This window comes from Homarus americanus, unplaced genomic scaffold (assembly GCF_018991925.1).
Source record: "Homarus americanus isolate GMGI-L3 unplaced genomic scaffold, GMGI_Hamer_2.0 scaffold50564, whole genome shotgun sequence".
Classification (NCBI taxonomy): Eukaryota; Metazoa; Arthropoda; class Malacostraca; order Decapoda; family Nephropidae; genus Homarus; species Homarus americanus.
In genome coordinates, this window is record NW_024715014.1 from 2,823,437 (window position 1) to 2,849,082 (window position 25,646).

Sequence of the window (25,646 nt, forward strand, 5' to 3'; positions counted from 1 at the left end):
GTATGTATGTATGTATGTATGTATGTACAATTCATCCTCTTCGCCAGTGAACGGCTCGTTAGCCGCTTGGGCGGTCGGTCACATCTCTGTTACGCACTATTGGCAAGTACTGGACATGCACCGGGTTCCAGAATCTATCTGTATCTGTGCCAGTATTGGTCAAGTCTGGTCTTGAATGAGCTCACACTCGGTGCCGTCACAACACTCTCTGACAGATACTTCCAAGAGTTCACAACCCTCACTCCAAATAATTTTGCCCTAAGAGCTTTCTGAACTTGTGACTTCTTCAACCTTAACTTGTGACCTTTTAAATGGGCGGCCTTCTGCCAGCTCCAGGTATAAACACTAGACTGTGTAATGTCCTCTATTAGTCACCCCTAGCCCGTCTATAGTATAAGCTAGGCAACTGCAGGCGTTCTATGGGTAACTAAAGTGCTGTAACGCAGGCACCAGTCTGGTGGCTCTCTGGACATTTTCAATCAACTGACAATCTCTAGCATATATCGGGGACCAGACGGGGTAAGTGTACTCCAAACGGGGAAGCACCTCACTTTTCAAGAAGGTCAATTATGAGCAACGGTCCTTCTACGTATCGGAAAGCAACTAAGTTAGTGGGGGTTATAGTAATACTATAACCCCCACTAACTTAGTTGCATGATTCACCGTCTTCTCACAATGGTCCTAGCCCTCACCACGCTACTATCAACCAAGTGTCATATTTAAGAGGTTAATGTTTTGTTATGAAATATATTCTGATAGAAAAACCTGGGTGGTGGCAGCTACAGTAAGTACTGAAGATTGTAAGGTAACAAGGGGGTTTCCCAGGTAAACTTAAGGTCAGAATAACAGAAAAGTAACAGAAAATACAAAATGCTTTGAGAAATTCAATTACAAAATATAATTAAAACAATTTATAAAAGAATAAAAATATATAATGAAAAATAAATAAAAGTATAATGACCACACATTACCCCCCCCCCCAACAATGGAGTACGCTGTCGATCGGCAAAGTCCAATATTGTCGCTACGTAACCAGGATATGGCTACACATCCACCTTAAGTAATTGTATCAAGCAGAAGCGTCCCGGCAAAAAACCATGTGAGCGCTCCTTCACGAGGCTGTTACTTAGTAGTGGGTCCATAATTGCATCCCTCACAATAGTCTCTCGTACTTTACACGCAATACTGGTCAAGCTCACTGGCTATGTGTGTCTGTATGTGTGCACGTGCGTAAATAAAAAATATCAACCAAGATTAAAAAAAAAAAAAAAAAAAAAAAATTATATATATATATATATATATATATATATATATATATATATATATATATATATATATATATATATATATATATATATATATATATATATATATATATATATATATATATATATATAATCTAACACATTCCAACACGATCAGAAATCAGTTGTAACAGGAATTAATTAAATGATTTATCCATTTTTTATTTTTTATTTTTGGACTGGTCAACTTATTAATTATTAACGTATTCTTTATTTATCATTCTTATATGTGGACACCTGCTGTCCAGAGATACAATATCAACGAGATACCTGAGCGATAATAGATATTTTTGTATCTCCCACATTTCCTCGCGTCCTGATTCAAGCGATTTATCTTGTAATTTTTCGCCCCCCTCCTCTCACCCTAAAAAAGTATAGAACATAATGAGATGTCATATTGTCACTACAGTGTATACATTCTGGAGCCTTTCTTGTGGCTTCAGGGATTTATAATATATTTTTCATACCCTAAAAAATATATTGAATCGAATTGTCATATTATTTCAGTATAAACTCTTAGTCTCCATCCTGTGGCTCCATCTGTGTGTGTGTGTGCGTAAAAGATAAGGTAAGTGTTGTTTTCTTCTTAAACGTGGTGTAGAAAGTTCACATCTTCATTAGTACCCCCCCCCCCTTTTAATTAACGTCGTTTTCTTTAGTAATAAGAAAATCAGTGACGATTTCAGTGTTTTGCGATATTTAGTATAACGTTTATTGTCATTTTGTCTGTGTGTGTCTTTGCTATCTTCTTTCTTTATTCTTCTCTTTGTTGTTAAGGTAGAGTCTCAGTGTTAATTTTGTCTCCTAACTGGTGCTAAGTGAACGTGTCTAGTTAAGGTAGAGTCTCGGTGTTAATAGTCTCCTAACTGGTGCTAAGTGAACGTATCTAGTTAAGGTAGAGTCTCGGTGTTAATATTGTCTCCTAAGTGGTGCTAAGTGAACGTATCTAGTTAAGGTAGAGTCTCAGTGTTAATATTGTCTCCTAACTGGTGCTAAGTGAAAGTATCTAGTTAAGGTAGAGTCTCAGTGTTAATTTTGTCTCCTAACTGGTGCTAAGTGAACGTATCTAGTTAAGGTAGAGTCTCAGTGTTAATATTGTCTCCTAACTGGTGCTAAGTGAACGTATCTAGATTAAGGTAAGTCTCAGTGTTAATATTGTCTCTAAATTAGTTACTAAGTAGACGTATCTAGTTAAGGTAGTGTCTCTCTAAAATTAAATTAATTTTGTCTCCTAACTGGTGCTAAGTGAACGTATCTAGTTAAGGTAGAGTCTCAGTGTTAATTTTGTCTCCTAACTGGTACTAAGTGAACGTATCTAGTTAAGGTAGAGTCTCAATGTTAATTTTGTCTCCTAACTGGTGCTAAGTGAACGTATCTAGTTAAGGTAGAGTCTCAATGTTAATTTTGTCTCCTAACTGGTGCTAAGTGAACGTATCTAGTTAAGGTAGTCTCTCGGTGTTAATTTTGTCTCCTAACTGGTGCTAAGTGAACGTATCTAGTTAAGGTAGAGTCTCAATGTTAATTTTGTCTCCTAACTGGTGCTAAGTGAACGTATCTAGTTAAGGTAGAGTCTCAGTGTTAATTTTGTCTCCTAACTGGTACTAAGTGAACGTATCTAGTTAAGGTAGAGTCTCAATGTTAATTTTGTCTCCTAACTGGTGCTAAGTGAACGTATCTAGTTAAGGTAGAGTCTCAATGTTAATTTTGTCTCCTAACTGGTGCTAAGTGAACGTATCTAGTTAAGAGTAGAATCTCAGTGTTATGTGTCTCTAGCACAGTTGCTAAGTAGACATATCTGAATTAAGGTAAGTCTCGGTGTTAATATTGTCTCCTAACTGGTGCTAAGTAGACATGTCTAGTTAGAGTAGAGTCTCAGTGCTAATTTTGTCTCTAACTGGTGCTAGAGTGAGCATATCTAGTTAGGTAGTGTCTCAGTGTTAATTTTTGTCTCCTAACTGGTGCCCTAAGTGAACGTATCTAGTTAAAATTGGGGAGTCTCCGGTATTATGTATTGTCTCCTAGAGAGGCAGGTGCTAAGTGAAAGAGTATCTAGATTAAGGTAGAGTCTCAGTGTGTAATTTTGTCTCCTAACTGGTGCTAAGTGAACGTATCGAGTTAAGGTAGAGTCTCAGTGTTAATTTTGTCTCCTAACTGGTGCTAAGTGAACGTGTCTAGTTAAGGTAGAGTCTCAGTGTTAATATTGTCTCCTAACTGGTGCTAAGTGAACGTATCTAGTTAAGGTAGAGTCTCAGTGTTAATTTTGTTTCCTAACTGGTGCTAAGTGAACGTATCTAGTTAAGGTAGTGTCTCAGTGCTAATTTTGCCTCCTAAGTGGTGCTAAGGGAACGTATGTACTTTAATTAGGTTAGCTTAGATTAGGGTGGGATAGATTAGGTTAAGTTAGGTTCAATCAGGTTAAGTTACCCGTATATTAGGTTAAGAAAAACTAGATTAGGTTAAGTTAGGATAGGTTAGGTTTGATTAGGTTAAGTTAGGTTAGGTAAAATTAGATTAAGTTCAGAAAGATTAGAATTAGGTTAGGTTAAAATAGGTTTGGTTAAATCAGGTTAGGATAAAACAGGAAAGTCTAGGTTAAGTTAGGTTTGGTTACGTTAGATTAATAATGATTTACATATTGCATTTCGAATATCTCTGCAAAAACAAAAAAAAGTTATTCTCGGTAGCACGAAATTATCTTCAATTTTTCACTGACCAGTCCACCCCCCCCTCCCCCCTCCCCCACGCCGAAAAAAATAAATAAAACATTCTAATCACAGGGTTAATTTAGCGATATGATACCTTGTGTAAAAAACATATGACCTGGCTAGATTGTATCCCAACTGTAAATATTAATGTTATATTTTGTGAACAGCGCGGAAACCAAGGGGAAGATGGTGTGATGGTGAACAGTGTAAGGTGTGTGTGTGTGTGATATTAGGTGCTAAACGGTGATCGGTTCATGACGTCACGTGATCCTTTGTGTTGTAGATAGATGGATCTTATTCAGTGTAAGAGAGAGAGAGAGAGAGAGAGAGAGAGAGAGAGAGAGAGAGAGAGAGAGAGAGAGAGAGAAACTTTACACGCGGCCCCTCAATTAGCAATTAGTGGTTTGATAACATTTTATGAACAGTAACATCCGGGTTTTGATACCCTGCCGTGTGCACACACACACACACACACACACACACACACATATATATATATATATATATATATATATATATATATATATATATATATATATATATATATATATATATATATATATATATATATATATATATATATATATATATCCACAATGGAAACGTGGATAAGACAAATCTTGATAAAATCACACAGGGAAAAGGGAAACAATGGAGCACCTTAGCTTTCGTCTTTATTCAAGACATCTTCAGAGGCAACTGAATTACAATGACTGAGAGAGAGCTTATGTACATTAGAACATAAAAATAAAAAAGGAGAGTCTGCAATAGGCCAGTTGGCCTTACAAAACATGAGGTCACGTCAAAAAACGCAGAAGCATCCACTAATGCACATACTAAACCACACAGCAAACATAAAGAAGAGATTATGAGAACGGGTGACATAACTAATCATGTCACGTCGATCAAAAATATGAGACCCACTAATCATCTATCATACGAACATAAGAAAATAAGGAGTCTGCAATAGGCCGGTTGGCATGTGCATAGCAGCTCCTGTCGAGAGATACTACCACTCTCTATCATCCATGAATCTATCTAGCCTCCTTTTCAGACTTTCCAGTGTTCCAGCACTTACTACAAAGTTTCTAAGCTTGTTTCACTCATCCACCACCCTATTTGTGAACCAGTTCCTTCCGATCTCCCTCCTAAACCTAATCTTATCCAACTTAAATCCGTTGCTTCGAGTCCTATCCTGCTCGGATATTATAAGAACTTTATCTATATCTCCTCTATTGATTCCTTTCACCCACTTAAATACTTCTATCATATCTCCCCGCACTCTTCGTCTTTCTATGGAATGCAAGTTTAGTTTCTTTAATGTTTCTTGATATGGAAGGTTTCTAAGTCCCGGAATCATTTTCGTCATTCTTCAATCTCGAGCTATGATCCCTTGTGGGGCGAGCGTCCGCCAGCTCCAAGTAAGGACACTCGACTGAGTGGTGCCCCTTGAGATGCTTGTACACCTCAATTAGGTGACAGTTCCGGAATCATCTTAGTTGCTCAGTGTTGAACCTTTTCTAGGGAATGTTAGATCTTTCTGAGGGTAACGTTTCCATGCCTGTATACAGTAATCCAGACTGGGACGAACTTGAGATTTGCACAGTTCAAGGAGCATTTTCCTATCTTTATATTCAATGGTACGCTTTATAATTCCTAAATCTCGATTTATTGCGTCGCCTTCAATGTTTTCTTTGATAATAAATTGTTTAGGAAAATTAATACAAGAACAGTACAGTTGGTTTAATATTTATTTGATCGTCAACTTGATTACAGAAGCAAGTAAAGAAATGGATGAGATACTTTTTCGTTTATTCATTTGACACTTACTGTATATACCAAGTGTCTCACGGTATTTACTTTGTATTTACTGTTAAGAGATCAGAGAAACACACACACACACACATACAAAGTTTTTAGGCTACACGACAAAAGATAAGAACAATTAAGGTAAAGATTCATCGAGTAATTACGTCTACAAGTAACAATATGTATTACCTCACACTCACACACACACACGCACACACACTGAGCTGAGTTGATCGCAGGTACTAGAGGCCATTTTTTTTACCTAATCTTAAATCAACATGTGGGTCAGTGGTGAGGTCAGTGGTAAATCACGCCACTGATCTATTTCTCAGGTGTAAAATCAACAACAGGTTAATTAAACGTTTTTGTTACCTGAGCAGAAACTCTTATTATGAACACACTTTGTGAATCACCTGAAGATGAGACACCTCAGTTTAATTCACTTGATGATTAAACAGTCTAACGCTATACCTGGGTGGGGTTACGTTAGATTAGGTTAGGTTAGGTTAGTTTGTTAGATTAGGTTAGGTTAAGTTAATTTAGGTTACTTTAGGTTAGGTTAGTGTCACTCAAGAAGTTAATTCATCAAGTGAAATAAGCTAGGAAGATAGAGGGTGACTAATCTTCACCTGGTAAAGTTCTCAACACACTTAAAGTCTTAACAGTATATCATCAGTATCTAAAGTCTTATACACCAAGTAATCAAAGACCTTTCTCAAGACTATAATAAGTCACCTGAGAAAGGTTCATCTGCTGAAGGAACACGTGACACAAAATAACACTCCAGTAGGAATCATTGTTATTGTCCTTGTAACGTTGTTGTTCTTGCTCTTATAACGTTGTTGTTGAGAAGCTTACACAGTACTATGCTGTCGTTCTTGTAATGCTGTTGTTCTTGAGAGAGAGAGAGAGAGAGAGAGTTAATAACAGGCTAATACGGAAATGTTTCGTGATAAGAAAGAAGGAAGGAAGGATGGAGAGAATGAAAGGGCGACAGGAAAAAGAGGAGATATTAGGTTGAGAACGGCAACCAAGAGAGAGGAGAAAAGAAATGAAAGAGAAGAGGAAGAGGAGGGGAGGAGGTGGCAAAGTAGTGAATGTGGACTTGGGGTAAGGAAGAGGAGAAAGGAGTAAAAGTGGAATAAAGAAAAAGAGGAGGAGAAAGAGAAGGAAGAAGTAGGAGTGGAGTAAGGAAGGAGGAAGAGAAGGAAGGAATAGGAGTGGAGGAGGAGTGGAGTAAGGAGAGGAGGAGAAGGAAGGAGTAGGAGTGGAGTGAGGAGAAAAATGAGAGGAGGAGGAGGAGGAAAGAGTAGGAGTGGAGTAAGGAGGAGGAAAAGAAGGAAGGAGTAGGAGTGGAGTAAGGAGGAGGAGGAGTAGGAGTGGAGTAAGGAGGAAGAGGAGGAGAAGGAAGGAGTAGGAGTGAAGTAAGGAGGAAGAGGAGGGGGGAAGAAGGAGGAGGAGGAAGAGAAGGAGTGGAGTAAGGAGGAGGAGTGGAGTAAGGAGGAGGAGAGGAAGAGAAGGAAGGAGTAGAAGTGGAGTAAGGAGGAGGAGGAAGAGAAGGAGTAAGAGTGGAGTAAGGAGAAAGAGGAAGAGGAGAAAGACGGAAGGAGTAGAAATGGAGTAAGGAGGAGGAGGAGGAGGTAAAGTAGTGAATAAGAACTTGGTGAAAGGAAGGAGTAAAAGTGGAATAAAGAAGATGCGGAGGAAGAGAAAGAAGGAGTAAGAGTGGAGTAAGGAAGCGAAGGAGGAGGAGAAGGAGGGAAGAGTAAGAAATGAGGAAGATATGGGGGTGGACACTGCCTGATCTTAGCCACATTTGGAAATCCTTCTGCAGGTCGTCCCGTCAACAGCTTTCATGAGACACTTGCCGTTGCACTGTACGAAGATAAAGGCGTCTTTATTATAGACACACACATGAACGTAGAGACACTCACTCCCCTCCCCAAAAAAATATCTTTTCGATTTTATGTGAGACAATATGACACAACGGACGAAGGATTTTGACAACCTTACAGGAGAAAACAGGAGTCACAGTGTTCATTCTGAAATTCATCGACCCCCTCCGTATAGATACTTTTTTGGGGGGACCCAGTGCAGTACATGGAGTTGTAGACATAAATATACCTACTGTACATATATACCCACAATCCCCCCCCCCCCAAAAAAAAGACGGGAGATGAGTTTCAGAATGTACACTGTGACTCCTGCTGTCTCCTGTAGGGTTCTTAGAATCCTTCGTCCGTTGTGTCATATATCAAATGAGGCCCCAATGGACTCACACTGTAACTTGTAGATACAGTAATAAAAGAACAAACTATAAACAAACAAAATTATTACTAACCCAAAGAAACTAAATTAACCTAACCTAACCTCACTATAATTAACCAAACTTAACCTAACTAAATCTAACCTAACCTAAGTAACTTAACTTAACCAAAACTAACCTCACCTAACTACCTAACCTAACCTAACCTAAATGAAACGGAACAAACTGACCTGGGGATAAGAGGCAATTCCAAACTATCACTATTTAGCGTTACTTACACACTACTACTACTACTACTCTGCTGTCAATCGGAATCGAGTATGACGATCATCCAGCTATGATACAATGATATGAGTTATTAGGGATGTCACCCGGGTTAGTGAGTTTTGAGGTGACTAAAGAGACCGATACGAGACCCGCAGCGTCGTCCACATTCGTTGCACATGTGGAGGGCTCCATCTACTGTGGGAGGAACGGTGGCAGCGTCTTTCCAACGTTGGCGCTTGTCTGCCTCGGTTTAAAGTCGGGCTAACTCGAAAGTATTGACACCTTGTCGTGTGGTGCTCCTCCAAGCGTTACGAAGTGGAGTAATCGACTCCCAGGTGAGGGGGTCGAATTGGCACTTTTTCAGGTTTGTCTTAAGACTATCCTTATACCTTTTCAATTGCCCGCCGACGTTACGTTTACTATTCGTTTGGTGACTGTAAAGTAACTGCTTTGGCAGTCTACTGTCGTCCATGCGGGTAACATGGCCAGTCCAAAGTAGTTGTTCATGGATAATGTTAGCCTCGATGCTCCTACAGTTGGTGTTAGCAAGAATACTGGCATTTGTTCTCTTGTCTTCCCAGCGAACTCGGAGGATAGAACGTAGACTACGTTGGTGAAAGTTTTCAAGTGCCTTGAGGTGCCTCCTGTATGTGACCCATGTCTCACTGCCATAAAGTAGGGTGGGCAGGACCACTGCTCGATTTACGTGCAGCTTTGTGGATAATTTCAGCTCCCTACAGCTGAAGATACGATTTCGGAGTCAGCCCAAGGCTTGAGATGCACATCTGCTCCGATGATGAATCTCTTCAACGATTTTGCGGTGGTGGACAGGTGGGAGCCGAGATACCGAAAGTGGTCAACATTAGAGAGGGTAGTACCGTTAAGCTGGATGGATGGTGGAGGTGTGTCTGAACCAGGGGCAGGTTGAAAGAGAATCTGGTGAGAAGCTTCCGCACCATCCTCGACACCGGCTCCAACTACCACCCGAGATCCCTCGTCCGAGAATTGCTGTTCGACACCACAACCGCATCCAGCCCATACGAGCACGAACCGATCGCTATAAGAACAGCCCAGTCCCAACCATTGTAAAAATTATCAATAACTTGTAATCAACCAGTGTATTCACTCCCAGTCAATCTTACTTTTAGCACTGTCACTATGTTGAAATGCCCTGTAGTATGACCTTCTCCCCACCTAGTTATTATATATCATATTTGTATCACTTATGTTACTTATATAATATTATTTGTAAATCAAGAGACCCAATCCCCAATTATGTAACTGTATATTTTCAGCCTTCCGGCTGCCATGCTCTTTCAATAAACCGTTTATTATTATTATTATAATTATTATTATTATTATTATTATTTTTTACACTTCACCTCTCCCTGGACCCACTACGCTAGAGTTAGGTTACATTATATCTGATTGTTACGTTAGGTTAGGTTAACATTACAGTTAAGTTAGATTATATTAAGTTAGGTGAAGTTAGGTTAGGTTAAGTTAGAGTTAGTTTAGTTTAGCCTTGGTTTGGTTAGGTTAGCTTGGGTTAAGTTAAGTTAGGTGAAGTTAGATTAGTTTAAGTCGGGTTAGGTAAGCGTTAGGGTGTTTAATCTCTAGGTGAAATAAGGTGGTTATGGGTTAATCCTAATATGATGCTATCAGTACCTTTAGTGTTATATCCTCCCGTTTCAGCATCTCTTGGCGGACGTTCTTTGTGTTGAACGGTAGACTGGCTGCGTATTTACTCCTGTAGCTGTAGTCTTGTACAGCTGGGGCTAACTTACTGAAGTCGTTATCCTGTACGGCTGGGGCTGACTTATTGTAGTCGTAATCCTGGATGGCTGGGGCTGACTTACTGTAGTTGTAATCTTGGACGGCTTTGGCTGGTTTACTGAAGTCATAGTTCTGGATGGTTGGGGCTGACTTCCTGTAGTCGTAGTTCTGGAAGCCAAGAGCTGACTTCCTGTAGTCGTAGTCCTGGATGGCTGGGGCTGACTTCCTGTAGTCGTAGTCCTGGATGGTTGGGGCTGACTTCCTGTAGTCGTAGTCCTGCATGGCTGGGGCTGACTTCCTGTAGTCGTAGTTCTGGAAGCCAAGAGCTGACTTCCTGTAGTCGTAGTCCTGGACGGCTGGGGCTGACTTCCTGTAGTCGTAGTCCTGGACGGCTGGGGCTGACTTCCTGTAGTCGTAGTCCTGGATGGCTGGGGCTGACTTCCTGTAGTCGTAGTCCTGGACGACTGGGGCTGACTTCCGGTAGTCGTAGCCCTGAAAGGTTGTAGCAGGCTGCCCCCAAGGGTAAGAGTCACTCACACTGACCATCAACCATAACATGGCTGCCACAACCATCCAGTTCTTCATGGTAATGTGTTCCTCTCGTCTCTGTCCTAGGAGGTAGTGGCCTAATAGAAGTAGTCCCAGTATTAGTAGTAGTCCCAGCAGGTAAGGGTCCAGTAGTTGTAATAATAGCAGGTAGGGGCCCAACAGGAGATGTAGTCCCAGCAGGTAGGAGCCCAATAGTAGCTGTCGTCCCAGCAAGTAGTGGCCCAGTCGTAGCAATAATAGCAGGCAATGACCCAGTAATAATAATAGTAACAGGTAGTGGTCTAGTAGTAGCCGTAGTCTCAGCAGGTAATGGCCCAGTAGTAGTAGTCGCAGCAGGTATAATATATACTACAGTGACCCAATACAGTATATGTGACCATGGGTATGGTTGTAAACAGACTACTGGATGCGACACGTCTGCTCCTGATCGCTAACAACGGGTTGCCTTATATCAGTGCCCTTGCGAGTACTATACATCCCCACATGCACATGCGCACCTCCTCGACCAAAGAGACCCATCTCGCATGTGATGTGTTTGTTGACGCCCATCCTAGTGGTATATCCAGGTCTATTTAACAATGTTTCTTCAACACTTTTTATACAACGATATCTAAGGGTGCATCGGATATGCCGTCGTGCATCGGATATGACGTCAACTGAATTCTACTTAATGTCAAGCTTCATAATGTCATCTGTACATACTGTAGCGTCCGTGATAGTGATTGTTGTGTAGCCTTGGGGGGTAGGGAGTGTTCTAACCATCCTTGGGGATCATGCACAACTTTCGAAAGACCCAAAAGAATAAGTATTTATGATAAATCTAAACTAACCTAATAGTGGTGAGTGTTACAGGACTGACAGTAGGTGAGTGTTACAGGGATGACAGTAGGTGAGTGTTACAGGGCTGACAGTAGGTGAGTGTTACAGGACTGACAGTAGGTGAGTGTTACAGGGCTGACAGTAGGTGAGTGTTACAGGACTGACAGTAGGTGAGTGTTACAGGGCTGACAGTAGGTGAGTGTTACAGGACTGACAGTAGGTGAGTGTTACAGGACTGACAGTAGGTGAGTGTTACAGGGCTGACAGTAGGTGAGTGTTACAGGACTGACAGTGGGTGAGTGTTACAGGACTGACAGTAGGTGAGTGTTACAGGACTGACAGTAGGTGAGTGTTACAGGGCTGACAGTAGGTGAGTGTTACAGGACTGACAGTAGGTGAGTGTTACAAGACTGACAGTAGGTGAGTGTTTCAGGGCTGACAGTAGATGAGTGTTACAGGACTGACAGTAGGTGAGTATTACAGGACTGAAAGTAGGTGAGTATTACAGGGCTGACAGTAGGTGAGTAGGTGAGTGTTACAGGGCTGACAGTAGGTGAGTGTTACAGGACTGACAGTAGGTGAGTGTTACAAGACTGACAGTAGGTGAGTTTTACAGGACATCAACATGGGATAAATTTTGGCCACGAACTAAAGAGAGATTACACTAACCTAAAATAACCTAACATGTTCTTAAGGCAATTACAGACCAGGTACAGTACAGGTGTGGCCATAGAGTATTCAGTAAGCAGTGGTGGGGAGGGAGAGGTGGTGGTGGGGCGGGAGAGGTGGTGTAGGGGAGGGTATATGTGGTGTAGGGGAGGGTATAGGTGGTGTAGGGGAGGGTATAGGTGAAGACTTAACAACGATACTATAGAGGCGGTGATTATGAGTCTGTCATTTTTATTTTTTTTCACATCACATTTTGATTTCTTTTTTAAGTTTAATTTTATCGGTTAAAATACTCGAAAAAATTTACAACGAAAACGCTATAGAATAAATATTTTTATTTTTCCATTTCTCCCTAAAAAAGGCTTAAAATATAAGTAGGTGTTGGCAACTTCTAAATATTTACTGTGTGGGGTGTCAAGTGAGTGAGACGGATGGTTGAACTCCTGCAGCCAGCAAACTGCGGCTCGCTTTCCCTTGCCATATATATATAGCCCATGAAGACCTAACCTAATCTAATTTAGTTTTCTTAACGTCAGACCATGTGAGAACGTGATAAATACTTCCCTGACACGAGTGACGAAGTAGAGTTTTGTCATTAACGCAAGATTTAAAACGACAAGAGGATGAACTCGGAGTAATATCCTGAAGTAAAGAGATGGACGCCAAAAGCTCGCCCAGCAAATGTTGCGTTTACGTTCTGTATTTTCTGTATTCTAGAATAATACAGTCTGGGTCATCCCGTCGTGTCCCGTAATATATTCCACGTGGTATAAATATATACTTGCCAAGTTTATTAACTTCAGACGTCAGGTGACAGGAGAGTGTCTTTATATTTATTTATACTTCAGCTTTGGCGTACAGGGAGCAGTGGGGGGATGTAGGAGGGTCACGGGAGTGTGCTTGTATCGTTATAATGAATTATCGTGCTTTAACACCTAAGATCTGGATTACCCGAAGAACCACAATCCCCTCTTATTTCACCTAAATATCAACCACCCTAATACTCTTTTGGGGATGAGGTTATGTTTAGTTAGCCAAAATTTCGACACTTCCTGACTTTACCGAGGAAGCGCTTTGACAGCGAGGGACACATGTCGGGGACGTTTAACACTTATTCATCTTACCTGACGCCCGTATCGGCCTCTCTAAGTCACCCCAGCTCACCATCGAAGGTGACATCTATAATAACTCATATCATTGTATCATAGCTGCCTGACGTCATCTTGCATTATTACAACATGTTTTTTTAATTAAAATATATATTGTACACAAAGTTACATTTTGAGATCAATTCACCAAAATTACGATTATGAATAAAAAAATAATCCTTTCGACGAACGTGATAAAATATGGTAGACCGGTCGTATGAACATTACAGGGTGTTAAAATGACCCTCTTCCTTCCTGACTGATGTACAGTATATATGTTACAATTTTGGGGCGGAATCGGTTATTTTGCAAAATGACCGGCATGCATATTGTAATTTTGCAAAATAACTTACAAACAGCCTAAGCTAACCTAACCTTATGGTTGAGTAAGGTTAGGTTAGGATGGCTCGTGTAGCTTGATACACATTTAAGTGGTCCTGTTCTTTTTTATTTAGTTTTTAACTCTGGACTATGTGCTGTCCTGGCCATAAGGTTAGGTTAGTTTAGGTTGTCTGTGTGTAAGTTATTTAAAAAAAAATTCCAATGTGCATGCCGGTCATTTTGCAAAATAACCGATTCGACAAAAAACCTGTAACATGCCTGTATACACATAGCCTGTATACACATAGCCTGTATACACATAATTTCTGTATATGTATTGTATTAATGGATTTCCAACTTGCAGATAAACGATTTTTTTTTTAAATTTGGAAGATTTTTTTTATTATTGTCAAAAGCAATTTCATTAGGCATCCCAGCTTATTATATCATCTGCTGATCAAGTGCCCTAACGATACCAGGTGGATTTATGTTAAGTTCTGTTAGGTTAGGATAGATTAGGTTAGATTAGGACAGGTTAGGTTTGGTTCTGTTAAATTAGGTTAAGTTCGCTTTAGGTTATGTAAGGTTAGGTTAGCGTGTTTACTTGTTAGGTTCGGCTAGATTAGATTCTGTTATGTTAGGTTAGATTCTGTTAGGTTAGGCAAGATGCTATTAGGTTAGGTTAGGTTAGGTTAGGTTAGGTTAGGTTAGATTAGATTAGCATTAGGGTGGAGAAATATAATGTGGAAAATGGTACAGGTAGTCTGTGACAGCTGTTTTCTTTTTTATAGTACTCACATATATCGCACTATGCGCTCACTGCTTGCATTAACACTATCTTCTGGGTGGTAGTAGTCGAGGTGATGGGTAGAGAGGGAGGGAGGGAGGCAGGAAGGGAGGGACACTTGGCTAACACCCTTAATACCACGTATACGTCACACACCCACTCATATCATAACCAGTCTATTCAATACCCATCCATTCCTTTCCACTCTCCATTTATCCTTCTCTAACTCCTCATTCTCCCCCTCACTACCACCACAACCCAGCAACACTGCGTCGACGTCCAAATCTCGAGACACTTCTTGGAAATATCTGTTATTTTCCTGGTGTTCGCCCGTAAAAATATCTGCCAACCTAAATATAGACGTGGAGTGTGGGTCTGGTGCCATGGATGGTGGGAACTGTCCTGCCTTTGTGTGTGTGTGAGAGAGGGGCGGTATGTGTATGTGAAGTGGTATGTGTATGTGAGGTGGTATGTGTGTATATGAGGTATGTGTATGTGAGAGGTGGTATGTGTGTTTGTGAGAAGTGGTATGTGTGTGTGTGTGCGTGCGCGTGAAAGTAATGTCAAATGTGCCTCAGATTGTGCGACCGAAAACCGACCCTCGTCTAAAACCACCACCTCAATCTTTATAAACCTCTGAATGAATTATAGCACAAATGTAACAAGATACTTGTGTCATAACTCAAAGGCGCAGAATAAATTAAGGAAATCTACAGAAAGCGCCCACACACTGGTTCCCATAACGAACAAAGCAATTCCTAACAATGTCGTTATTTTTCGTAAATAATTCCTGCATATATTATTATAATACAATACATAAAAAAAGTAAATATATTGCCACAAAAAATACATTAAAATCAAAATAATAGAGCACATAATTTCTCTGATAATGGGCGCTACTAAATACATTTATTTATTTTAAATATTGTACTCACCTACAGTATGTGTGTCTTTGTTGACTTTACAGTAGTAAATGCGTTGATATTCTATATCTAGGCGTCAAGTTTCCTCTTCTTTTGGGCGATCGTTTGCCTTAAAAAAGTTCAAGTTTTCAAAAAATTTCGTGGCTTATTGGGTTCAGTACACAACGCCCAACGCCTCTGATAGGTCCTTCCACCTTTATATACTTGTGAACAGCTACATTATTGTCTTTCATAATGACTATGCCAATATTCAAACACAAACTAAGGTATTTTCGCACCTTTCTACCATCAATGGCTGTCATGTTGTGAGATACACATGTTTCTATCGTAAGACACATTCCGTAGTAGATAGTAAGAAATTGGAAGCATAATGTATTGTCTAATGGTAGACCCTGCTGCCATATGGCATCACCAAATTTGTGACCAAGTCCCAGGTTGCTGATCTGACTTTCTGCCCCATTTACACACAATTGCAGGTCTCAATTGTTTCTCTTACTTGACAACACAATCATTTCTCACTATTTATATATTTTTTTATTTTTTTATGGCCCACCAAACCTTGCTGTAGGTCATAAAATGACCTGTGCCCGGGTGGGCTAATGCCCATAAAATAAAATAATAATAATAATAAATCCTTTCGGTGACAAACACAACCCACGCACATTGCACCACGCCATCACTCCTTTATCACCGCTCACTAGTGTCATCACTCGAATTTTCGGCGTCTGATTCCTGAAAATCACTACTGCTATCTGTTACCAATTATCTATAAATCTGTATACACTGCGGATGGAGAACGATAAAAACTCTGTACTCGGCGAGGTCACTGATCACTTTCACGGAAGCACAAACTAAATATTCCAGTTTCCAGACATGATAAATGAATGACATTATGGCAACACTGAACACTCCCAAACAATCTTAATTTAAGGAAGGTAAAGTACCTTTCTTGATCTTAATTACTATTGGTTAATGGTTCTCGAGGCGTCTGAAAACAGCCAATCACCAGCTAAAATCAGGCAGCAACAACGTTTTAAAAGAGAAAATTACATGTCTCCCAAGTCGATGAATTTAAGAATAAAACAAAATATATACAGTATATTATTACTTATGACTATGGAGCTTCGTTATCTCGTTGCGGGGTTCAGGTTCAGGGTTCAGGATCGGGAATGGTTACCCGATAATAGAAGCTGCCAATTCGTAAATATTTAACACTTTTGATTGACGGCGTGGGGATATTTTCAAATATTGAAAAGTTTACTGCAGAAACTAGGCCGTTGTACGGTGCTTGAGAGTCCTAGCAATTTACACACTCAAAACAACATGAACAAGTATGGTTTTGCCTCAACAATCAGCTAATTTAATACTGTCAATATATTGCTATGGAGACCTACAAACACCTGCCATCCTCAAGTGCGAAAACAAACTAAAGTATTTGGAAGTTCTAATATTTTTTTAATTCATGTTTTGATAAATAATTTTTTAGTCATTTATGAAATTTCTAGTTTCATATCAAAATTGTATAATTCATAGAGATATAGATATAAAAACGTTAAATAAAATGAAAGGTATTCATTGTTTGTAGTTAATTTTGCTTTTAATCTTCATATTATATATAAAAAAATGATAGTACACTTGAAATAAATGAACAAATATAAAATACTTTCTTAAAATACGAATATGAAGATTGAGGTTTTCCCAAATAATTTAGACTTTTTCGCACTTCAGGAGGACCCCCCAATATTACTATAGAAACATGTGGTAAATATTGTACTGTGAGGGAGGTGTCATGAACTAACTTGTAACTCAAGTTGTAGGACTGTGTTGTGTCCCAAGTTGCTGGCTCGTAAGTCCTCACTATTGAGTACATTACTGTGGTTCTTAACTTGACCCCACTGTATTTTTTATATTGCTGTATTGTTTGTATAGTTTGTTATTTGTACAGTCTGTTTAATGTATTCAATTAATGAGAATGTCTGATCATTATAGTGTATAAATTTCTGACAATGTGGTAAAGGTTTGGTTTTAGTGCTGTACAGTAGTGTTATCTGCCCCTCTCTATTTTTACTGGAATCTTGATCAAGCAACACACAAGTTTACCTGATGTAATTCATGTTTACATTCACTGCCTATGATAAATTTTTTGGTGCTACTATAGCGTGAGTGCAACAAAGATATCTTTCCTCTAACTTAACCTAACCTTTCCTAACTTTACTTAACCTGACCTAATTTAACCTAACCTAACTTAACCTAAATATATCCTGTAGACTGCACACTATAGTAGCAAAGTTTTTAGGTGTCGAGGGTTTAAGTGTTAACGCCCTCTGGTTCTTTTAAAGATTACTGTCACGTGGAACACTTCCACTTTCACCATGGATATTGAACAAGATTATTGGATATTTGTAACAAAAGATGTCTATTTACAAGTATTTACACTGATAATTGGCACGAAGACAGTACAGAGCAACTTAAACATATGTGGTATGGAAGTGCCAGACTGTCGGTCAGAACTAATGTAGGGAGTGTAGACACTACTGTAGATGTGAAGCGTGGGGCCTTGTACAGCAACACAGCACTGGTGGTAAATAGATGTAGTCTCCTCAACAAAAGCACAGGAGAGCAAGTATCCTCCCAACCGGCACAGGTACTTGAAAATAGACCCAAGAGGAACAGCACAGAGGCTAGGACTGACATACAAGGCTAGGGAGTGCAGCAGTTTACACCTGCATGACCATGAATAAAAAACTGCAACAATACAGTACATTTAGAATATTGTCTCACTAATTTAGTGGTAACAGTCAACATGCTATTATATTTGCACAATTTATACACACTAAGTTGCAAATACATAGTAATTAATAAACAGATTACACAAGGCACCCTTAAAACAGGGTATAATACCATAGGAACCATAAACCAAAAATGATAATAAATAATAAGGAATACTCACAGGTGGCAGGTGACCAACTGGGTGAGAGGAAGGGAGCCAAGTGACCAGCCATAAGGTTACACCCTGCACTATGACTCAATTTGTACTACCCATGAGCAACATGCTTCAGAGCTTCAGATACAGAGAACAAGCCCAACACTGAACAATACAGTTCCAACAATCATTGGATTGGAATACAAACCCCTTACAATGCTCCCCGAATAAGCTAAAATCCAAGGAATTTTTAGAAAATTACAGTTCAGTGTCACTTGTCTTAGGAAGGCAATGAACATTGACTAAGAAAATCAGCACCAGTGTTACTAATTACCTTATATATACAGTACTCAATTCTGTTGGAGTAAGCTTGTAAAGCTAAAGACCACCTCATCAGTCTACCATTGTGGTTTTTCATGTTTCTCGAATATGTTAGAGGTTGTTGATCAGTCTGAAGGACAAATTCTCTTCCATACAAGTAGTTTTTATACTTATCAATTGCCCAGACAATGCTGAGACACTCTCTCTCTATTACGGCATACCTCTTTTCTCGGTCCTGGAGAGACTTGCTGCCGTATGACACTGGCATAAGAATTCCTTCAACCACTTGTAGTAATACAGCACCTAAACCTGTATCCGAGGCATCTGAGGTAGAAATCTTTAGTTTAATCAGGCAAAGATAAAATTGGGGTATCTGACAGTTTGTCCCTTAAAACATTAAAACTATCAGTCTGTTCTAAGCTCTAATCTAGTACATTACTACCTGTATATTTCTTGAGCATACTATTCATTGGTGTGACTATATCTACAAAATTTGGAATAAATTTCCTATAGAATGATGCTGAACCCAAGATTGATCTAAGCTGCTTCTTGCAGCTTCGTAGAGGCATATTGATTACAGCATTTATTTTATCCTCTCGCAGGGAGAGTTGATTGTTCCCAAGGGAAAATCCCAATGAATTAATTTTTGAATAAGCAAAGAAACACTTCTTGGGAAGCGGTCAATCCATATTTGCATAACCTCTCACATAACTCTTTGAGATCTTGCAAGTGTTCATTCTCTTTATTTTCTTGCCATTATGATTTTTGTATGAAACCACCCACTCCCACCCCCTAAAAAAACATATGAATAAAGAATACTGTACTGTAATAGGAAAAGCTGATAAAATTTACCTCTAGTCCCACAACAGTTATGGTACTGCCTCCAACACCATTATTCTCTGGGGATTTACAACAAACCATTCAGGTCTTCAACTTCACTCTTCTTTATCCTCTTCACCACTGATCAGGTTGTTAACCACTTGGGCAGTTAGTCATGACTCTGTTACGCACTGTTGGAAAGTACTGGGCATGCACTGGCTCCTGAATGTACCTGTACCTGCATCAGTGTTGGTCAAGTCTGGTCTTGAATGAGCTCACACTCGGTACCATCACAACACTCTGCCAGATTGTTCCGAGTTCACAAATCTCGCTACAAAAAAGTTTGTCCTTACAGTTCTCAGAATTTGTCCCATGGTGGTCCTCCTTTGGACATTATCAATCAATTGACAGTCTCTTGCATGTTAGCACAGGGACAAATGGTAAGCCAGAGTGTACAGTGTATTACACTTCAGTATATTAATAGATTAAGATATGACACTTAAGCTTCAGTGACTATGACCAGCGTTTGTTTCAGTTTTTATGTGTAAACGATATCTCATCCTTGTTGCACCAGAGCTGACAGTCACCACATCCTGTTAATATGGTGAAGAAACCCACGCTGATTGCTTTTGATCTTGGTAAGTAATTTAGTGCAGTGCTACTCAACCTTTTTTGATGTCGTCCACCCTTAGTGATGAAACTTAAAAAGCCATCCACCCCCAGTGGTAACTAATTTTTGCTAAAAAAGAGAGAAAGAGAAAAAACTGCAGTTTCACTTGTACTGTACAGTATTTATTAAACATTTTGTATTGTGATATAATTTAATACATAATTTTCCATTCAGAACAAAATTACTTTTTATTAAACTATTACAGAAAAATAATAAATTAAAGAATTATAGGTATACTGTACAGTAATTATAAATATTTTGGTGATTCAGTGGCTTGTCTGCTGTTATACTTTGTCTGCTATCAGCTGAAATTTTGGCATCAGTCGACTTTCGAGTACACCCCGCATAAGAGGATCTACATTCAAAATTGCATTCCTTTTCTTTGATTTGATTAAAACTAAAGCTGAGAAGCATTTCCTGCTCAGCAAACTCCTTCTATTATGGAATATCCAGCAGTGTAAACCACTGACACTGAAATTTAAAACTTAATCCACCTCCCGGCACAATTTTCTCGTTGGTTGGCATTTCAAATATTATGGGTGATGTCATGTTTCCATAGAAACAATTTTTGGCGACACACACATTCACATATGTCGCCATCCTTTGAAATCTTGTCCACCCCTTCATCCACCCCAAACAAAACCTCATCCACCCTCCCTAGGGTGGACTGTCCACCCAGGTTGAATAGCATTGATTTAGTGTATTTGTTACATGTGACACATGATGCTGATGTGAGAGGTGATTTTAATCCTCAATGTTATAACCTGATGCCATTTTACAGTTAATTATGTACTGTACTGTACTGTACTGTTCACCAGAGGCTATGGATTGGATCTCAGAAACTCCAAACTAAACTAAGGTGACTAGAGCTTAGTCCTTAGATTATACAACTATTGTCCATGAGGGAGATTAAGAGGTAATGAGCCATGAGGCTGTGCACCGTACTGTACATAGCATTACCTGCCCCGTTGACTGACCTATTCATAGAGTGAGTTTTCAGTGTAATACTTTGTAGAGGAATGATTCTCCTGTTTGCTGACTATACTTGTCTTTTGAAATGAAATAAAGATCCTAGTCTCAGATACTGAACAATTTGAGTTCAGTAGCGTTATATTCCTGTACATTAATCAATACCCTGTAGTGGTAGCCATCTATTACTCATCATTAATTAACCAGTGTCGTGCATAGACGTAGTGCACCACAAACAACATTACTGTACGCTAGTTCATCTTTAAATTACATGTCTTTAGTTCCTCACAAAAAGCTGAATGGTATTTCAAGATTTTGCTTTTACAGTGTATAATTTATGGAACTGTTTTGCTTACGTATTTATATTTTTCGATACGTCTGAACAGACTTCACTTTGTGGCCATTTGCAGTGGACATGTCGGCATATGTGGCCCCGCCATTTAGTAAGAATATGTAAGTTATTATTACATTCTTTCTTAGAGGTAATGTCATCCTCAGAATTACCAGCTACTATTTCTATAAAGAACTAAAGAAATGCTGAAGTATTTCTGTAGAAGGACTCTACTGTATATAAGCATTCAATGGTTTTATTGGCTATCCTTGGTTATATTATCTCACTGATCACCATTATTTGTAAACCTGCACTGTTGAAGTACATTGTATACCTTTATTATCAATATAGTGGTACATGCTGAACTATATACAGTACCAGTATTATCTATACAGTACAGTATACATGCTGAACTGTATACCTGTACTGTACCAGCATTGTTTATACTGTATACCTGCATATGCAGAACTGTTTACATGCATATAGACTCTATATACTTACTGAATCATTGTATACTTGTATGATGATTTCACTTAATATCTGTGATGCACCATCCACTGCACTGTTTTTTGTTGTTTTTTGCTGTGTCGGGTACGGCTTGAAGCACTGATTGCACCTCATTGAGTTACTTAAAGAGAAGAATAAGTTTGGTTGATAGGAGTAACAGGAGTATGGATGTGTACAGTATTAGGCATTGTATCAAGTGACTGGTCGACACCTTTCATTCTACCGCCCCTCAGGTACTGATTTAAAGACTGTGATTATTTAATGACAAACACACATAATCTGAGTTTGAACACATATCCTGTACAGTATATTGTATCACTAACATGGAATTGAGAATAATAATACAATAGAAATGAAAATAATATACAGTACTGTAGTGGAGAGTTGAGTCAGAGAGGAGACAGAATTAAGAGGAGGAAAACACTTCAGCTTATCACCTGTTATCTGTTCTGAGTTTTAAAAGTTCATGGGGTCTCAACTGATGTCACCTTGGTTGCTGGAGGTTTGGCTCTTTTCACTCTTCATTTTTCCAACATTCGCGGCCTGAGCTCCAATTTTTCTTCTGTGGAGCACTACACTACTTTGGGTTAAAATAGCTCATCACAGAACACTGTGGGGAGTCACGTCTTTGGAGTAATACTTGTAAACACTTGCAAACTCATGGAATAATCCACCAGTAACGTACTATACTGTACCAGGCAAGTACCAATGTCCGAAATTCTGAAAACTGAGAAGATCCCAAAATAGAAATTTTTTTAATGGACCATAATGCACAGTACAGTATGTAGGCATAGGCATATGTTGTGTGACCTGACCATGTGATGGGCCTGGCCCAAACCCCATGTACGTATTTTAATCCCACAACTATAAAAATAACTGAGGTGAAGCACATAATAGCTACAATAAGGGACATTATCATAATTATTTATATTTTATCCAGTAATAAAGTATTTACAAGTTATTGTTTGACCTGAAAAATCTTAGGGCAAACTTTTCTTCAATGGTTGTGTAGTTTTTATAGATGTTTATAAAGTCTGAATACTGTACTTTGATATTTATTTTGCTAGTCAGGATAATATAGAGGCTAACAATATTCAGGGAAGCAGGTTAGAGTATTAATACACGCACTGTACTTATGCATAAGCTAAAGAAATGTTTTATTGATCTTCCAGGAATGGGCAGGTAGTGGATACCCGGTCGAGAAAGATAAAACATTTTAAGGAGGTGCCCAGTATACTGAAGCGGCTCCACCATGAAGGCTACATCTTGGCTATTGCATCACGCACTGGAGACCCCGAGGCTGCACGTCAGCTCTTGAAACTCTTTAATTGGGAAAAATACTTCACATACATAGAAATCTATCGAGGATCAAAGATTACACACTTTAAGCGGTATGTAATAAGTAATGAAATAATCTCCTTGATAAACCCTACCTATTCCTAAGTGGGCTTGACTTATTCAATGCCAGGATACTGTACACTATCCTTAGGAACAAGTTTTTGCTGCAACTTGCCTTCTCATCTGTTCCCATCAGGTCAGAGGTTTGATCCTTTATGGCCTGGTTGTTGCCTTAAAGTTCCAGTGAGGCTTCAGGCTGAGTCAAAACCCTCTCAGTTTGAGCCACCACACCAAGTTATGGCAATTGGTAATAGAAGCTACTTCAGGTTAAAGTGTTGTTTTATTGCATTTTTTCTATCATTTTGCCACATATCAACTTATTAGTAATTCGGGCAGTTTGTCTGTTCTTAGTTACTTTATTATAACCTTTATTATACAGGGTTAATACTGTACAGGAGGAAATTGGAGTATCCGGAGAAAACTTGTGATGCTTGATAGTGTATAACACCCTTCTCACGTTTGTCTCAAGCCAGGGATTGAACCCAGGACAAAGATTGAGAGAGATACGTGTGTTGCCACAGTACTACCAACACCCCAGGATAAGGTGAGGAAGACACTGCAGGAGAGGCACTTGCATCAACCACCATATCATATAATAAACACAACAATGCTGCTTGTAGTGGAAAACATCACATTTTGTCAGCCTGGGGTGCAGGCCCTGTCATTAATCATGTCAAATATAAGGTAGACTCGGCCTGTGGGTTTAGTGACTAGCTGTAAGATGAAGGAGGAGTGCAGTGGGCAGTGTTCACCTCATGTCCTAAGGGTCACTGGTTTGATCCCCAGTCCAGCCAAGTTGTAATTGGGTACTGTGCCTAACATTACAGTTGGGAAAGAGAAGATGGTCAAGTGCAGTGCTGACTACATTGCCTCCTTGTGTAGTGTAGATAGTGGACTGCGTGCTGTAACTACACTGGCCAGGCTTATGAAACACACTTTCACTTTTTATAATAGGAAAACTCATTGTTCCGCTCAGCCTCTTTCTTCTTACCAACAGTCACAATTGAATATCAAAAGGAGGACAGAGATCTTATGTCATAGTTAATGTTCTTTTAAGCAAAGATTATATGTCCATAGAAGTGGTCAGTAGAACTTTAACTTACACAGTGTCTCCCACAAGAGGGTGGACACAGCGGGTAACATATTGCATCACTCATACTGTATATAGTATATCTGTCTGTTTAAATTAATTCAGTCTGTATTTTTCAGATTTAAATCAGAATCTGGAATTGACTTCAGTGAAATGCTGTTATTTGATGATGAACACAGGAACAAGAGGGACCTTGACACTATTGGCGTTATGATGATAATGGTCATTGGTGGAGTGACTCACAAATTGGTTACAGAGGGATTAGACAAATTTTCTAACTCATATGAACAGAAGTAAATGTAAAAATATACGTGGTTAAACTAATACAGTTGTATACTGTACTATTTAAACTTTTAATAAATATAAAGATTATCTTGTTTATAATTACAGTACTTGCTTTGTACTGTACACGTTTATGATCTAGAATTCACCTACCACAAAATCATTTTATTTATGAAAACAAACCCACCAAATATTTTAATATGCTGTAAGTCTATACTGTACACAATATATTGGTAACTGGAGTGTTTTGTTTGTCTTAGGCACATACCATACAATAGTTAAGGTTTACAGTAAACACTAATATTTCCTGTAGGCACATTTTATGAAAACTATTAACATATTTCATAAAAGCTATTTTAATACAGACCCACCAGATGTTTAAATATAAATCAATGGAATATTTAACCCAGTTAAATTGCTCCCTGGGTGGAGGCTGACCTTATGGGTTGAGGTCTAACTGATCATCAAGGTTAAGATAGCAGCCTCATGTCAACTCACTATAAGGCGCTTGTGTCTTCATAATGGGCAGATTATTACTGTATTGTTTTCTCCATTTTATACAGTAATATTACTCTTGTGGGGAAAATAATTTTTTTTTTGGTACAGGTGTGAAAATGAGTTCCTACACCTGCTGTGGTAATCCTCGTCTCCAAACGGTCAACCTATATGATCTATAGCAAACCTATCCACCAATCAGATCTGTCGTTACATAACCAATAGCCATTCATTCATAAATAGTGATACTACTACTGGAACGTTGCCATTTGGAGACACATGTTACCACAGGGGGAGTAGGAACACTTTCCCACGACTGTACCAGGAACATGTCTTCAAATTATAGCATTTAAAAGGGCTCAAAAGATCCAAGATATGGCATACACTTCCTGTCATAAGTCGTGGCTTTACTGTCCTGCACTGGTGGGGACACCATCCTTTTAACCTGCTGTATATATTGACCCAAATCCAGAAATATAAAAATTCCAGCTCATGTTT

The 25,646-nt window shown here is 39.1% G+C and overlaps 2 protein-coding genes and 1 long non-coding RNA gene across 5 annotated transcripts; 1 reads left to right on the forward strand and 2 right to left on the reverse strand.

Moving 5' to 3' along the window:
• Positions 1 to 7,391: 7,391 nt before the first annotated feature.
• On the reverse strand, positions 7,392 to 11,427 carry LOC121880411. The gene is made up of 2 exons (XM_042387607.1): positions 10,020 to 11,427; positions 7,392 to 7,693 (listed from the first exon to the last, which is right to left on the reverse strand). Exons 1-2 carry the CDS (start codon positions 10,710 to 10,712, stop codon positions 7,625 to 7,627), a joined length of 762 nt encoding a protein of 253 aa, XP_042243541.1. The 5' UTR covers positions 10,713 to 11,427; the 3' UTR covers positions 7,392 to 7,624.
• A 5,098-nt stretch (positions 11,428 to 16,525) lies between these two features.
• Positions 16,526 to 24,895, forward strand: LOC121880420 (magnesium-dependent phosphatase 1-like). Of its 3 annotated transcripts, none has more exons than XM_042387628.1 (5): positions 16,526 to 16,674; positions 19,981 to 20,044; positions 21,432 to 21,498; positions 23,056 to 23,274; positions 24,491 to 24,895. In XM_042387628.1, the coding sequence occupies exons 2-5, from the start codon at positions 20,008 to 20,010 to the stop codon at positions 24,666 to 24,668; spliced, it is 501 nt and encodes a 166-aa protein (XP_042243562.1). In that variant the 5' UTR covers positions 16,526 to 16,674; positions 19,981 to 20,007; the 3' UTR covers positions 24,669 to 24,895. The 3 variants fall into 3 exon arrangements, with proteins under 3 accessions (XP_042243562.1, XP_042243555.1, XP_042243552.1); XM_042387621.1 differs by lacking the exon at positions 16,526 to 16,674 and adding an exon at positions 17,104 to 17,189; XM_042387618.1 differs by lacking the exon at positions 16,526 to 16,674 and having other exon boundaries at positions 19,942 to 20,044.
• On the reverse strand, positions 20,039 to 22,789 carry LOC121880446. Its single transcript, XR_006091540.1, has 3 exons — positions 22,321 to 22,789; positions 21,878 to 22,004; positions 20,039 to 20,145 (listed from the first exon to the last, which is right to left on the reverse strand). It is a non-coding gene; the product is annotated as an uncharacterized LOC121880446 (long non-coding RNA).
• Positions 24,896 to 25,646: the final 751 nt, after the last annotated feature.